Source organism: Gorilla gorilla, chromosome 2 (genome assembly GCF_029281585.2).
Source record: "Gorilla gorilla gorilla isolate KB3781 chromosome 2, NHGRI_mGorGor1-v2.1_pri, whole genome shotgun sequence".
Lineage (NCBI taxonomy): Eukaryota > Metazoa > Chordata > Mammalia > Primates > Hominidae > Gorilla > Gorilla gorilla.
Window position 1 is genome coordinate 12,347,533 of NC_086017.1, and position 16,677 is coordinate 12,364,209.

The window sequence follows — 16,677 nt, forward strand, 5'->3', positions numbered from 1 at the left end:
TTAAAAAACTTGAAAGGAGGCTTCATTATGTATTTATAGCAAAACAAAAATTGGCACCAAGAGGCTAGCCTGAGTTTTATACCTGAAGGAAATGTGGAGGCAAACCTGGGCATTTTCCTTGACAACAGCAATTAACCAAGAAGAGCCTCACCTTAACGTCTGTTTTAAGACAGCAGAACTGGTCGGCATATGAATATACAAACGTTTAATTACACACCCTGCCTGTCCTTGTGAACCTGTATGGTTTACTTACAAATGCATAAGTTATTTCACGAAGTTATCCTCAGTCAGGATGCAGCATAGTGTTGTGTTTACTATATATGAAACATGCACACCTTATCCAGTCTGGCACACTGAAGCACTTAAAAGGATGTGAAGTAGGTTTTTTTTATAAACAAGTAGGGTTTTTACAAACCTCTTTCTTCCACACAACAAATTATACTGTTAACAGCTTGGCCCTGGTAAATTTTATATATGTGTGCATATATAAATTTTATATATGTGTACCTACAAACACATATACACACACAAACATACATATATAAAATCACATTTTATATATGTGTATGTATATGTATATAATACATATATTATTTGGAAGTGTGATTTCTGTATTTTTCCTGTATTCTAACCATATGAGGAATGTCTACTCAACATTGCTTAGAAACACAACTTCTAAGGTCCAAACTTAAGGGTGTGTGTAGTTTAGTTAGTGGCTGCTGTGGTTGTTGGTGGAGAGTCAGATGTTGAAAAGAAATGGAGCAAAGTTTTTTCTAAACTTGAAAATGCTGTCTTGAAATTTGCAGCTAAGATGTAGTAAAAGAGGGGCTGGTAGGCAAGAAAAGAAAAACCGTATGTAGGCATGGATCTTAAACAAATCATGAAATTGAATTTTCCTAAAGCAACTTAAACTATTTATGATTTTTCTTTGTCCTTTGCCAGATCTCTGAAATAGCCTCCGTCTCAAAATTCATGTTATCACTAATTAGGATTCTATCCTCAGATTTTTTTTGCGGATGATTCAACTATTTCTTAGTTTCCACAGATAACTAAAATTACTACAGTTTCTCCTACCAACAATAGGCCTAGACTGCTAATTCAAGGAGGAAATTTGATGTCAGAAAAAGACACAAACAAAGCAAAAATGCAGTGTTAACAGTTATTCCCACTTTTAGCTTTCTTTACATAGATCTCACATTGCATTGCAAGGAGCTTACGCTAGTAGTAAATAAGAAATTTAGGGGAAACCTGCATGCTGCATTTTTAGCATACAAGAAGTACAAAATTCTGGCTTTATTTTTTTCTTCATTAATATGCATGGTAGGCCAGGCATGGTGGCTCACGCCTGTAATCCCAGCACTTTGGGAGGCTGAGGCGGGCAGATCACGAGGTCAGGAGATTGAGGCCATCCTGGCTAACACGGTGAAACCCCATCTCTACTGAAAATACAAAACAAATTAGCTGGGCATGGTGGCGGGCACCTGTAGTTCCGGCCACTCAGGAAACTGAGGCAGGAGAATGGCGTGAACCTGGGAGGCGGAGCTTGCAGTGAGCTGAGATCACACCACTGCACTCCAGCCTGGGCAACAGAGCAAGATTCTGTCTCAAAAAAAAAAAAAAATGCACGGTAATCTTGGTTCTTTTCATACCTATGTTTGACCATTCAGCAGTCTAATTTTAATTAAATCATAACAAAGTAACAACATCGACTATATTGATTGCATCTTGGGAATTCAGAATTTATTTTTTCACATAATTTTTCCTATGACTAGCTGGTCTTCTGTAGGCAAACTTTTATGATCCTTGAACTTTTTCTGGAAATGATGCAGCAAACTATAAATATAAAATCTGCAATGGCATACTGTATGTACATATCTTTCAAGGAGGATAGCTCCACTGATGTAAAAACAAAAAGATATTAAAAACTCTGATTTTCAAGCTAGAAAATTATTTATGCACCATTGGCTTTATTTTAAAATACATACTTGCAGAAAAGTTGCAAAAATGTCAGTGTTTCCATATGCCCATCACTCTGATTCTACTAATGTTAATATTGTGCATAAGTATAGTATGATCACCAAAACCAGAAAACTGACATTGGTATAACACTGTTAACTAAACAACAGACCTTATTAGGGGTTTACCAGTTTTTCCATAATGTCCAGGCTGCAATCCACAATCTTGCATTGTTTATAGCATTCATTTCTTCTTACTCTTCTTGAGTCTGTGCCAGTTCCTGAGCCTTCGCCTGCCTTTTGTGATCCTGGCACTTTTGAAAACTACTAGTCAATTTTGTTGTAGAATATTACTCAATTGTCTGATGTTTCCTCCTTTTTTTTATTGAGGTCATGCATTGTTGGCAAAATACCATAGAAGAGTATTATGTCCCTCTCAGTGCACCCTATCAAAGGGCACACGAGGCCAGTATGTCTTATCACTAGTGATACTAATTTTGACTATTTGGTTAATAGGGAGTCTACTGAGTTTTCCCAGCATGATATTAGTGTTTTCCCACATTAGCTTTAGACAAAGACACATAAATTCTTAATTTCCTAAATATGATGTACTCACTATACTCTTTTATGCCTCAGTTTCGCTGCCTAAAAATTATTATACTGCAACCCTAACCCTCATCTCAACCAGTGTAGTAAGAATTAATGTGCTGTCCTTTGGAGATTCTTGGATAAAACTCACTGTATAACTGGAAATGATCACTCTATCTCATTTTAAAGAAGAACATAAATAGAATGGTTAAAAGTAGATTGGCAGCATGTACTCATTTCACACCCAGAACTACAGAGACATCTGTTATATATGTGACAGGCCAGGCCTGAAATCTGGTTCTCTCAGAACCAGTTAGTGTTTGCCCGATCTGGCCTAAGTCAGCCTGATTAAACAAAGAACATATTTATCACTTGCTACCTAACAGGCTATTACACTAAGAGATGGATAACCGCCCGTTGATAAGGACAATAAATACCTTTTTAAAAACTGTCACATTCAGAGTTTCTGTTGTTGATATAAGAGGGAAAAAGTCCCTTGACATACTAAGGATTCTGGATCCATGTGCTGTAATTCTGTCATATTAGTTTGTATCTGATAATGAAGTACCCCACCATTGCAGAGAATGGCAAACTTCGCAAAGTGATGTACTGGCTTTCTACTCTATTTTTATTTTTGAATGTCAGTGCTATCAGCCCTGACACAATACACTGGGAGGAAATTGGCCACTTACAGGTCCAGAGGGAAGTAGGTAGGGAAAGGTATACTAAAGAAATAAGGGACTCACAGAATCCTCCAAGCCCCGCTTTCCTCTTTGACAAGTGGAAATAATCATATACCTGCCTCATCAAGTTATTGTAAGCATTTGGTAATCTGTCCAAACCCTTTGTATTGTAACTGACCCAAAGTAAGTACTCAAGAAAAAAAAAAAGGTTGTCATTTTTATCACTTCATCATCTTTCATACCTGAGACCCAGATTTGGGTGCAAAAGACAAGAAAATGGAGGTAAGGCTCTCATAAATACTTTGGTTTAATTTGCAGAAGGCTTCTGGAAAATGATTTTATACCAAATAAGAATTCAATAGTATTTGTCCAATGGGGTGGAAATATCCCACCATCTGCATGTAGTCATGAACTAAAGCATGATGATACTGAGGTGTACTTCTGCTCTTTGAGAGTGTGTGTTCATAGGCAAATAAACCTAGAAAATGAAGAAGAATGCAAGCTCCATGATAGCAGGACTCAACTTTACCGTGATACCCAGTGCTTGCTGGTACAGTGTCTGACATATTGCATGTGTTCAACGAATATTTTCAGATGAATGTTCTAATCTAATATTTAGCTATAAATCCATAATGGCACAGGATCTTGAATACACAGTTTATTTACCATTACATGAGATGGGAGATCCCATATTACAGTTTAGCTAAAAAGGAGGGGGATTTCGTGTCCCAACCTCCACTTATATTGTTATTATTATTATTCTTTCTTTTTCTTTTTTTTTTTTTAAGACAGGGTTTCACTCCCATCACCCAGGCTACAGTGCAGTGGTGAAATCATGGCTCACTGCAGCCTCGATTTCCCAGGCTCAGGTGATTCTCCCGCCTCAGCCTCCTGAGTAGCTGGGACTACAGGAGTGCACCATCACACCCAGCTAACTTTTTGTATTTTTAGTAGAGATGGGGTTTCACCATGTTGCTCAGGCTGGTCTCGAATTTCTGGGCTCAAGTAATCTGCCTGCCTTGGCTTCCCAAAATTTGGGGATTACAAATGTGAGCCACCATGCCTGGCCAACTCCACTTATTTTAAGAGAATAACTTCTGACTTCCTTCTAAGTAAAACAACACTTATATTAAGATTATGTTCCTTTTGCATTATGGTGGTAACCATTTTACTTGCATTATCTCATATACTTCTCTACAAACTTCTGAAGTAGGCTCAGTGTCTCCGTTTTATGGATATAAAACTGGAGGATCAGAAATAACTTGCCTAAAACAATACAAGTCCAAGACTTGAACTTAAGTCTGTCTACAAAGACCATTTATGTTCTTGACTGATACTGTTGCATTTGTCCACTCTTGCAGCCCTCTTAGAGTATTATATTATTTTCCCCCAGTAGAGTAAAATAATCTCCATGAGGGAAGACCCTGTCTTATTCATTGCTGTATCATACTGCATGTCAGTTACTAGATGTTCAGTCACCAATTTGTAAGTAAAGGATAGAGTGCCGTAGTAGATTTTATTTAACCCCCTACTTTGGTATAGCCTATTACAACTTCAGTTTTTATGTTTGAAATCGTATTTCTGCTTCTGATTAAGCAGATTTAGGCTACCAGTTATCTGATTTTCTGATGTGGCTGTCCGAGCAATCAGCAAGCTGTGCATAATGATGAATATACTAGTAAGCTTACTTCCCCACTAAGTGTATCCAAGTAAAAGCCCTGAAAGTCACACGGTTCTTGCCACTTTTAATCTGACACCTAATGTATTAGGTATTAGAGTGTTTTGTGCTTACCTTTAGCTCTTCTTTAGTTTAGGTGATTAAAAAATGCCTGTTGCTGTCTGTATGTGCAGCATGCTTCATTAACGGTGATTTATTTGGGAAGTTAGCAGAATTGGCACTCTGCAGCACACCAGCGAGCAGAAGGAAAACAAACGTGAGATGATTGCTAAGAAATCCTTCTTTCCTGCTCTGGTGATAGAAGCTTTAAGAGTTTGCAAAGTTTACTTCCCAGTACCCAGAAAGCATGGGAAAGAGTGGGGTTTCTGGGGATTGCCATTTCCCCCAAGTCCCTTGCATCTGCTCTCCTCCAATGCTCAGTGGGAAATCCAAGGGGTCATGGATTTCCCCCTTTGGCACGGTGTGCTCCCTGTGTTTGTGGTCTCCCAGAACCAGATCCTTCCACTGCTTGCCCCTCTTGTTTTTTCCGGCAAGTTTGCCGACTCAAACTTTCTCTAGCAGAATCCAAGTATATGGATTTTCTCGCATATTCCTTTCAACACCCCTGTATTTTCACTGTCAGTTTATGAAAGAGGAAAGTGAGGCTCACAGAGGTTTAATGACTTGCCCAAGAACAACAGCTAAATGGTAGAGCTGGGATTTAAAGCTGGCTTGTGTGATTCTAAAGCCAATGATCTCATTGCCATAGGAAAGCAAAGGAATTTTTATTTTACTTGCAACCTGTATTGATTTTGTCATGTGTACTTGAAATGCCATGTTGAGAGGATTCTGGGGCTGCCCTTGGGCTAAGCAGCAAAGAGTGCCATAATCAATTAGCATTGCTTTCCATAGGAGTGGGACAGAGGAGTGGAGGTGCCATGTATTTTCCTGTCTTGAACTATGATCTACTTTTGTTCTTGGTTTTATTGTAATAAGACTGTAATAACATGGGAATGACATTCTAAAGGAATGATGAAGTATCTGAGGGGCAATCTAAATGCAAGATGAAAATACCACATATTTTATATATAAACTACAGTTGCCTGCTTTTCTAATAATAAGGCTACATATACCTATTTGGGAGAAATTCAACAGAGTGTTTAAATATCCACAATCTTAAGTCAAACTTCATAATCTCAACTTTTATTTTAAATTCAGGGGGTACTTGTGTGGGTTTGTTACATAGGTATATTGTGTGATGCTGAAATTAGGAGTACAAATGACCCTATCACCCAAGCAGTGAGCATAGTACCCAATAAGCAGTTTTCAGCCCTTCCTCCCCTCCTTCTCTCCTTGTTCTACTAGTCCCCAGGGTCTGTTGTTCCCATCTTTATGTCCCTGGATATGCAATATTTAGCTCCCACTTGTAAGTGAGATCACGCAGTATTTGTTTCCTGTTCCTGCATTAATTTGTTTAGTATAATGGCCTCCAGCTGCATCCATCTTGCTGCAAAGAACATCATTTCATTCATTTTCATTGTTGCATAGTATTCCATGGTGTGTATGCACCAAATTTTCTTTAATCCACCATTGATGGGCACGTAGGTTGATTCTATGACCATGAATAGTGCTGTGACAAACATACAAGTGCATGTGTCTTTTTTGGTAAAATTATTTCTTTTCTTTCTTTTCCTTTTCTTGTTTTTGAGACAGGGTCTTGTACTGTCACCCATGCTGGAGTGCAGTGGCACGATCTTGGCTCTCGGCAGGCTCCAAATACTGAGCTCAAACAATCCTCCCACCTCAGCCTCGCAAGTAACTGGGAATAAAGGCAGGAGCCACCATAGCTGGCTAACTTTTAAAATTTTTTTTGTAGAGATGGTATACCCCTGTGTTGCCCTGGCTGCTCTCGAAGTCCTGGACTGAAACAGTCCTCCTGCCTCAGCTTCCCAAAGTGCTGGGATTATAGGCGTGAGCCACTGTGCCCAGCCCGATTTATTTTTCTCTGGGTGTATACCCAGTAATGGAATTTCTGGGTCAAATGGTAGTTCTGTTTTAAATTCTTTAAGAAATCTCCAAACTGCTTTCCACAGTGGCTGAACTAATTTACATTCCCACCAAAAGTTTATGAGCATTCTAAGGGTTCATTTTGGGAGTGACAGAAATATTCTGCATCGTGATGGTGATGGTGGTTGTATGACTGTATAAGTTTTTGAAATCTCACCAAACTATACGTAAAAAGAATGCATGTCAGTGCATAAAATATACAATAAACAGGGAAAATCAGAGAAAGTTCTATTACTTATTAATTTCAACTTAGTTAACCCATAAAATTAAAATAATATTGTTGTTTACCTTCAAGGTTGTTTTAAAGATTATATGAGTTAACAAATAATACAGAAACTACTATGTAGTAAATGCTGTTTAAATGGTGTCTATTATTTATCATTTCACCAGTTGTTTTGTACTATATTCTACCATTACGTTATCTCCAACATTGTTTACCAGTTTAATCACATACGCTTTTATGTTGCTGATTTACTACATTGTACTGTATACTCTCACAAATACATAAGCTTCATATGTATGGATAATTGTGAGAAAAATCATAGCTTTGAATACGTGGCTCTTCTGTGTTTAACTAAACAATGTTAGAAGACTAGAACCATTCATGTCTGTTTTTCAACTGAATTGTTGAAGTGTTAAGTATCTATATGTCCAAATAAATAATACTTATTAAAAATGATGGACTGTAAGGTGTGTTTAAAAATATTGAAAGCATTAGCTATGATAGAATGTTTAGGATGAATTTGTGGTATATACTTAGAAACCTGTTATTAAAGAGGAAATCACAGTAACTCACAAAAAACAAGTACTATAAAAAAAAAGAAAAGCAGTATACTCTCAAGCTCAGCTAACAAATTACCAAATTATGTGCTATAACTAAGTTTAGACAACAGTGAAGCAAGGTATGTTTGTATTTGTGTATGCCTGTCTGTCATTGGGAATGATTAAGAGAGTTGAATATCATCGTTCATAAAAGAACTTAATACATACGACAAAAAAATCAAGAAATAGTAGTATAAGCGTGTTATTTTTTCAAATTATCATTGTTGAACTACTTAACAGAAAAGTAGTTTGTTGCCCCTGGGCAATATTTCCCTATGGGGACTAACAGCTAGTATTTAAGCTATGTTCAAGCGTTCCCTTAATAAAAGTAAAAGTTAAATAAAACTTTGAAAAATTACAATAAGTGATTACTTAGTGAAGGCTGTGGATGGTGAATGTGGACTTGTGGCTTGGAGTTAAATTTTCAGTAATAGTTTAATACGTAGAATTTAAAAGCGATATATCTAAAACAATTTTAATGGATGGGAAGATGATGTAATCCAAAAAATTGTTACAAGCCTCAAATGGCTCTTGGGATGACAAAGACATAGTCTTTACTTCATTTAACTAATTAAATATTTTTGGCATATATAACCTTCTTCTTATAGAACAATGTAATTGAAAGTTTCAAGAATCCTTAAAAACAATCTGGCCCAGTCCCGTCTTCTATTCCTGAGGAAACTTGTCCAGCCAGCAAATAACAGCACTGAGCCTGGAACCCAGTTATTCTGAATCTTATCCCAGGGATCTTTTGAAATATCACTGTGATTATTGAGGTTACTTCCGTTTTTTGAAGAGGGTCTTCTCAGTAGCAAAATACAAAGGTCCAACATCAAAGGTAGAATAAGGTTTTCTATAAGGGGAAAGTATATTTTGAGAAATCCGTAGTGGGTATATACTTTAAGAAATTTCAATGAAAGACTTTTCCAAATTAATCCGTATAACTGTGGACTCTCGGGCTATGGAAGACATCCTTCAGTAAGTGAAATGATGATACATTAGCTACCTGGCTTTTATTTCAGAGGATTTCTGCCTAATGTAATCATTATGTTTATGGTTAGAATCTTCACAAGTGGAAAGTCTTTTAAAATGGGGAGCAACTGTGTACCTTAGCTGACCCTCTGTCATTCCTCAAGGTCCTCTTTAATGTGGTATTATGATATTATGACGGAAACGGTGTCTAAATCAACCATTGGGTAGGTGAGTATGGTCTAAATAAGGGATTCCATCCTATACATGTCTGCCTCTTGTTTAATAGTTGTAGCTTCCCAAATATATCATCCAGGTCCCTTATATCTTCCCCTCTTTTGCACTGTTCTATTCATATTTTCAGATGCTTGGGACAAATAATCTAATGATAAAAACCAATTAACACATATTTTCTCATCATTCCTAGCAGACTACTTACTGCAATCTCAAGTCAAGTTTGAAAGACATCAGCTATAGGAATGAAAATCTGTTTTTACTGGTAGATAGAGCATAAATCTGGTAAAAGGAGAAAATCCAGCAAGTTAATTTGATTGAATGATGTGATAGGAATTTTCATTATCCAAGAAGAACCTATAGGCTAGCTACCATAATCACAGGACATACAGATGACCTGTCCTACTCATTTGACATATAAACTATCTTGTATGGTCAATAATGTTTTCTATCCAATTGAGCTGTAGTGTCCTTGTGGGCGGAGACCTTGACCCAAAACTCTTTGTATTTTGCATTTTACCAATTGAATCATGGACACTCAACAAATATCTATTGACTGATTGAACATTAAGTTTTACTGTATGCCATTTTCCTTTAAAATTATTGGCATATTGCTTTCTGAGGAAGCCTATTTAATCTCTTGCTTTCATTTCTGTTTCCCGCTTCCTCGCCATTGTGATTGACTGCACCCCTCATTAGCTAATTGTAGAGTTAGGAAACTCTCAACTCTACAGATGGGAACTGTGGATGATCCTTTTTAAAAATCTCTGCCTTCAGAATGGTAGCACTCTAAATAATAATTAGCAAGAAAGCAAATGTTTATGTTGTTCTTACACTTAGGAGGAAAGAAACTTATTCACAGTTATGCTATCACAAAAGACTTCTGAATTAACACTAGTGAAACGTAGCCTTCCGACAAAGTCTCAGCTCTGAAACCTGTGCTATCCTTTACATTATGAGTATTACAGATTCTACACCTTGGCTTACTGGCACCTGGCTTCACTTCTGCAGAAGGACAACATGAAAATCCAAGTTAGAGAGAAAGGAGTCACCATCAGGATGTTATGTCACACTTTAAAAGACACAATACTTTTAGAAGAGTTCATTACCTTTAGAAACGAGTTCAGTATTTGAAGTATGAAGACATAGATTTAAATATTGGCTCTATTGATTTCTAGATATTTAACCTTGGACAAGTTTGATAGCCTCTCATATTCTAATTTCCAAGGCTCTAATTTTATAGAGGATGATGATGCCTGACTCCCAGCCATGTTATAAGGATTAAATGAGAAGTGAATGTAAGATCACACGGCAGGTCCACAAGAGATGTTAGCTACCTTTATTCTTTCATTTACATATCAGCTGTTGATTGGCTGCCTGCTCTGGTGGTTCACTATTCTATGTGCCTCTAAAATGTCAATCAAGAATACAAAGATTCCTACCTTCATAAAGTTAAAAATCTATTTGGTGGGGGCCAGGAGGTAGAATTTGAATCCAAGTTTAAACGACGATGATAGTTAATGCTCACATACAAAACAAGCCAGTTGACCTTCACAGCACACTTGTGAGAAAGATAGGGCTTCTGGCATGATCCCTAACCTACAAACAAGCAAGCACGTTTACAGAGATTAAGTGTCTTTCCCAAAGTTAGGTAATTTGTAGTAAATCCAGGAAGAACTCAGTGTGCATGAATCCGTGTTTTCCCACTCTGTCTTGCTGCTATGAGGCCTTGAAAAACATATTCTGTTGGAAGTATTCTTAGTAATTAGAGATGTAGTCAACTTGCTAACCAGAGGAGAAAAGCAAAAAGGTAAAATAGATATTATGTCCTTCGGGGGATTACATTTTAAGCAGATCTTCATACAGGAAAATAAAATCTTTTTAGGTCTTTCCCTTCTTGAAAGTCATTCTCACCCTCCTCGTAGACTTCAGAATCAAGTCCAGAATCTTTTTTTTTTTTTTTTTTCAGAAGGAGTCTTGCTCATTGTCCAGGCTGGAGTGCAGTGATGCACGATCTCGGCTCACTGCAACCTCCGCCTCCTGGGTTCAAGCCATTCTCCTGCATCAGCCTCCCTAGTAGCTGGGACTATAGGCGTGTGCCACCACACCCAACTAATTTTTTCTATTTCTAGTAGAGATGGGGTTTTGCTGTGTTAGCCAGGATGGTCTTGATCTCATGACTTCGTGATCCACCCACCTCGGCCTCCCAAAGTGCTGGGATTACAGGCATGAGCCACCGTGCCTGGCCTCAAGTCCAGAATCTTTAATATACGTTCAAAGATGATTGGAGACCAGGCCCTTGATTTACCTTCCAGCCTCTTTGCCCCTCAGCCGATAACTCCCAAACTCAGGCTGCGCCGTGCTGTCTTTAACAAAGATAGCTATGACGTTTCAACTTTGTGCCAGTACCTAAGCTCAGTGCTTTCCATGCATTCTCACTAATCCTTACCATAAGTTTGGCAGATATATATCCTGCTGCTCTTTTATAGATGGACCACACAGCTGGAGAGTGGGAAGTCTAGGAATAGAGCACAAGTTAGATTCTGCAGACTACGCTTTTCATTTTCTTGCACTGCTGTAACTTAAAGGTTCTCACAGCTTCTTGCCAGTTTGTTTTCCTTGTCACTTGGCTCAGAATGGCCTTCCTCCCTCTTATTTATCCTTTAAGAATCAGTTCAAAATGGTAGCCCCTTTGAGGAGCTTTCTTGAAACTCCTGCCCTACCCTACCTCCCAGCTCAGTTCAATGATAATCTTTTGCTTCCTTAACATCTTGTTCTTAATAAACTTACTACACACATTGCACCGAATTATAATTACTGGTTTCTTAGCACCTCTTGCTAAGTAAACTGTGAGCTCCTTGAGGACAAGACCCACACCTCCCTAACCTCTGCAAACCCAACGCCCGGCACTGTGCCTGCCACATGGTAAACACGATTACTTTTTTTGTTGAGCTGAATTAGTACTGTTTGGATACCAGCAACATTTTAATTCAGGAGAGTGTTCAAAACAAATAAATACATGACCAGGCCCTGCATGTAGATTCTTGGAAACCAGGACTCTTAAGGGAAAACTGATTCATGCTTTTGTTTTCAGCACTTTGTTCTGAGGTCTTCAGTGTGACTGTTAGTATGAGAATTGTTTGAAGGGTTGAGGGAAGTTTTGTTCTGTGCAAGAATGTGAAAAAAAAACAAACAAACACCGCGTACAATTCTTAGTTATTCATCTCCTCCTGGCTCAATGAGAGAAAGCAACCGAGGCCTGTTTTATTGTGTAGCTTCCTTCTTAGGATTTACGAGTCTCATTCTTGGGCAGGATCTCAAAATGAGTGCTGAGTACACTAACTTTGCTAAAGCCACTGTTGGATAAGCCAGAGAGAGCTCACAGCTGCAGGGGAGATCTATTGCCACCATAACTCTTGGCTCATCCTGCAGCTTTCTTTCTGACTCTGACAGAAAAATTGAAATTATGAAACTTTGTATCCTGCACCAGAGTCCCACATGAGACTCATGAATCTTCAGCTCCCTTCAGAAAACCTGATGCTTTGGTTACCACTGCACACTGACAAATTACTGTCCACGACCCCATTATTTCTGATTAGCGAAGGTGAACCTTACCTACCTGAATGTAAATAAATGCCGATAGGATTCTTGAAATTCTTCATCCTTAAAAATCTACAGCTTAATGGAACATGCACTGTAAATACTATCATATCATGAACTAAATCTTTATCATGTAATTGGATACATTTCCTAAGCTAATTTTAATTGCTTCAAGAAACTGCTTAACATTGTAGATCAATCCCGAGGTCCGAGATGACATTTCTCTCACAAAATTAATTATTAATACCCTGATCATTTGCTTAAGACATTAATAGTTTTCATTGATCAGCACATCCTGTTTATCTAAAACGGCCTAATCACCATGCATGTCAGAAGAGTATCTGAACATATCCAGTTAGAGATACGGCCGGCTTTCTGCCACATCAGCAGATCCGAAGTTAAGAGTCCCTTTTGTCTTCACAATATATTAAGTCCAGCTCTATCAGAAACTAAGCTATTTAAGGGCACAAAAGAAAGGCAAGTTCTCTAATGATGGTTGTTCATTTTCTATTAGCTCCCTGGTAAACATACAGGCTTTGTAGTGATCACATGGTTTAAATTAACGCTAAGAGCCCATTATTACGTAGCTTGTGTTGGCCCATGTTTTCATGTAAGCCTGTGTTTGCTCACAGTGTTTTTCTTATAAGTGGGAGTAAGATGAGAAACTTCAGGTTGTTTTCAGCTTAAAAATATTGGGGCTCCCACAGTGTGTACATATATCAAAATATCACATTGTATACCATAAATATATACAATTATTATTTGTCAATTTAAAAATAATATAAATGTAATATATTTTTTACATGAAAGCTAAAATAACAAGTTGAGACCACAGTAATATCTGGCAATGTAGGGTGCTGTAGAGTTTTCAAAGAAGTTTCATTTACTTAACCAGGAGGTTTCCCTTGAAACAAGATTCAGAGAGAGGCTAGGCGGAGCGGTCTACCTAGGACCACATAACAAGTTCCTGCCAGAGTTGTAAATAGAATGAGATCTGCCGGTTCTGTAGATTTCTGGTTTATTTGATTAACTGATGAATAGGTAGCACTCTGCTCATCTTTCAGACCCCAAGGGAAGCTAACCTCCTTTATGAAGATTGCCAAACAAAAAGTTTCCTCCTTCCTTGATAACGGGATATCATATTGCAATTATATGAAATTCTCAGTAACAGCCCCTACTGGATAAAGAGACTCTAGAGGATAGAGATTGTGCCTTGTTCCTCTTGATGGGCCCAGTGCTTCACCTTGTGTCTGGCAAGCAGAAGATGCTTCATATATACATTCACACATGGTGGGCTGGCAGGATGGGTGGGAGAAGGGATGACTGGATGAGAGGAACCACAGTTGAGAGTTCTGTTTTACTAACTTCATGTTGCAATCCTTCAGCACCAGAGGGAAATTTGGCTTTACTTGAGTCATACAGTGTTTAATTTTTTTTTTTTTTCTCTGAGACAGAGTCTCCCTCTGTTGCCCAGGCTGGAATGCAGTGGAGTGATTATGGCTCACTGCAGCCTCAAACTCCTGGGTTGAAGCAATCCTCCTGTCTTAGCCTCGTGAGTAGCAGGGACTATAGGCGTGCACCACCATGCCAAGCTGATTTTTAAAAATTTTCTGTAAAGGTGGGGGTCTAGCTATGTTGCCCAGGCTGGTCTTGAACTCCTGGCCTCAAGAGATCCTCCCATCTTGGCCTTCCAAAGTTCTGGGATTACAGGTGTGAACTACTGCACCTGGCCTTAAAAAGTATTTTGAACTAATTTTTGATACTTAAAACTTAGGAGATTTTCAAAATACAGTTATATTTTCAACTTTTCTTTGAAAAGTTGTAGATGCCCCTGCAACCCTGGGTCTGTGTTCCACATTACCCATCTGCTTGAGCTGAGGGGCACCTGTTCCCTTAAGCAAGGACATGCCTCCATTCCCCAGAATAACAGTGTCTGCCCACAGCTTCACTCAGTTACTCACTTTGTAGCTTTTGGTAAAGGTAATGAGTAGCCTCTCTTCACTGCAGAATTCTCCTTATTCAGTATTCTTGGCTAACAGAAGTATCAGTGTTCATAATCATGTTCTGGATATATCCAAATGAACCTAGTAGGCAGCTACTGATAGCTGTTTGGATTTCTCTCATTAGACACTGGAGCTGCATATTTCTGTGGCATGTTAAAAGTGAAACATGGGGCAAAGGGGAAAAAATGTTTGAATTAATGGGGTAGTCACAATTTTCCCACATGATATAACTCCATTGGAAAAATTGGGAATTTCTACCTGAGGTCCGCCAGTGTTAAGCCTATCTTGTTCTGTGGCAGTTCTGTATTTGCTTTTTTTAATTTTAACTAATTGGAAAATAAATAAGAACAGGATCTGGACAAAGAGAGACCTTGCAAAGCATAGTGCATTCCCCTGCCTTCAGATTGGTTCATGCCTAATCAGAAACTGTTCTTGTCTTCACTCAGAAGCCACAGGGACACTTCAGCTCCAATCCCTGTCCAATTATTATTTGCAAGAAAAAAATAGGATTCTTATTAGCTTTATATTCATAATTTAACATGTCCCTTTCTTCCCCTCCAATGGTACTTTCCCACAAGTGAGTTTTATTGATATTTGAGTAAAGATAAACTTGCAGAGACCCCAAGGAGAAATATTCCCAAATCTCATTGTAATGTCTCTTCTTTCCCACAGATTAAAGGTTATACAAAACTTAAAAGAAGCAGCAATTCTATTCGCTTGTTATTGGACTTGAAACTCCCTTTGACCTCGGAAACTGAAGATGAGGTTGCCATGGGAACTGCTGGTACTGCAATCATTCATGTTGTGCCTTGCAGGTAGAGTGTCATTTTAAAACTTTTTGATTTAGAAATGCCACTGTATTTCACACTAATTCAAAAGTGGGCCTTCACTTTAGACGGCAATGATAAAATCGCAAGAGTATATGCTACTATGACTAGCATTTGCTGACACTGTTGAATATACCTTCCTGATGGTCTTTTAGTGACTCTTTTCATGGTGTTGTATCCAGAGATAGACATCAATGTTTCACCTGTCTATCTGGTCCTTTTAGAGTCGTTTGAGCCATTATTTAGTTTGAAAGTTGTTATTTTTGCTCATCCCAGTGCCCAATTGCACAGAGATATTGGGCAATAAAACTGATAATATAGTCTGGAGTGTTGCCTACTTTCATTTCAGTGGATGGACATTTATCTGGATAGCTCTTTCAGTGTCTTTGTTGATATCACTCCATCTTCTGATACTGACTCTGTTTTTCATTTCAATGTACTACAGTTTAGTAGGAACTAGAAAGCAAAACACAGGAGGTTTTTACCATATACTCATGGCCAACTACTAGAAAAGGGATTTGAAAAGTTCAAACATGGCTGGGCGCGGTGGCTCACGCCATTAATCCCAGCACTTTGGGAGGCTGAGGTGGGTGGATCACCCGAGGTCAGAAGTTCAGACCAGCCTGAGTAACATGGCGAAACCTCATCTCTACTAAAAATACAAAATTAACCAGGTGCAGTGGTGCATGCCTGTAATCCCAGCTACTCGGGGAGCTGAGGCAGGAGAATTGCTTGAACCCAGAAGGCGAAGGTTGCAGTGAGCCGAGATCGCGCCATTGCACTCCAGCCTGGGCAACAGAGTGAGGCTCGGTCTCAAAAAAATAAAAAAAGAAAAGAAAAGAAAACTTCACACATACTCTCTATTGCTTTCTCCATTTTCTGGAAGATAAGAGTCTAGCAGTTGACATACATAGTTCAAGTGCTGATGCATCAGAAGTCCAGCATGCACCGGGAATTGGTTTGCAGCTTGGGCTGCTGTGTATCATTCCACGCCCCTTTGAAATTAGTCTAGTTGACTTGTTTTGTTATTCAGAGTGTCAAGTCCAAGAGGGACACCTGAATATATTTGCATTTTTACAACATGAAGCAAAAATGACTTTTGGATCACGATTACTTTGATGTATGCATTCACTCAAATAATGTTACTGAGTACCGTGTAACAAGCCAGCCCCGTACTGGGATCTGGGAATATAATCCTGATCAAAACAGACATGCTACTGCTCTCTTAGAGCTCTATTAACTGAGTCCTGTAATTTCTGACAACTTGTTGTA

At 38.5% G+C, this 16,677-nt stretch overlaps 1 protein-coding gene across 5 annotated transcripts in view; it reads left to right on the forward strand.

The window, feature by feature from the left end:
• CNTN4 (contactin 4) overlaps window positions 1–16,677 on the forward strand; it is a 960,931-nt gene that overhangs the window by 459,835 nt on the left and 484,419 nt on the right. For all 5 annotated transcript variants that reach the window (XM_019024764.4, XM_055383681.2, XM_063703559.1 and 2 more), the window contains one exon: window positions 15,251–15,393. In XM_019024764.4, the coding sequence (XP_018880309.1) occupies window positions 15,339–15,393 (55 nt within the window). In that variant the 5' untranslated portion in view covers window positions 15,251–15,338. The remainder of the gene's footprint in view (window positions 1–15,250; window positions 15,394–16,677) is intronic.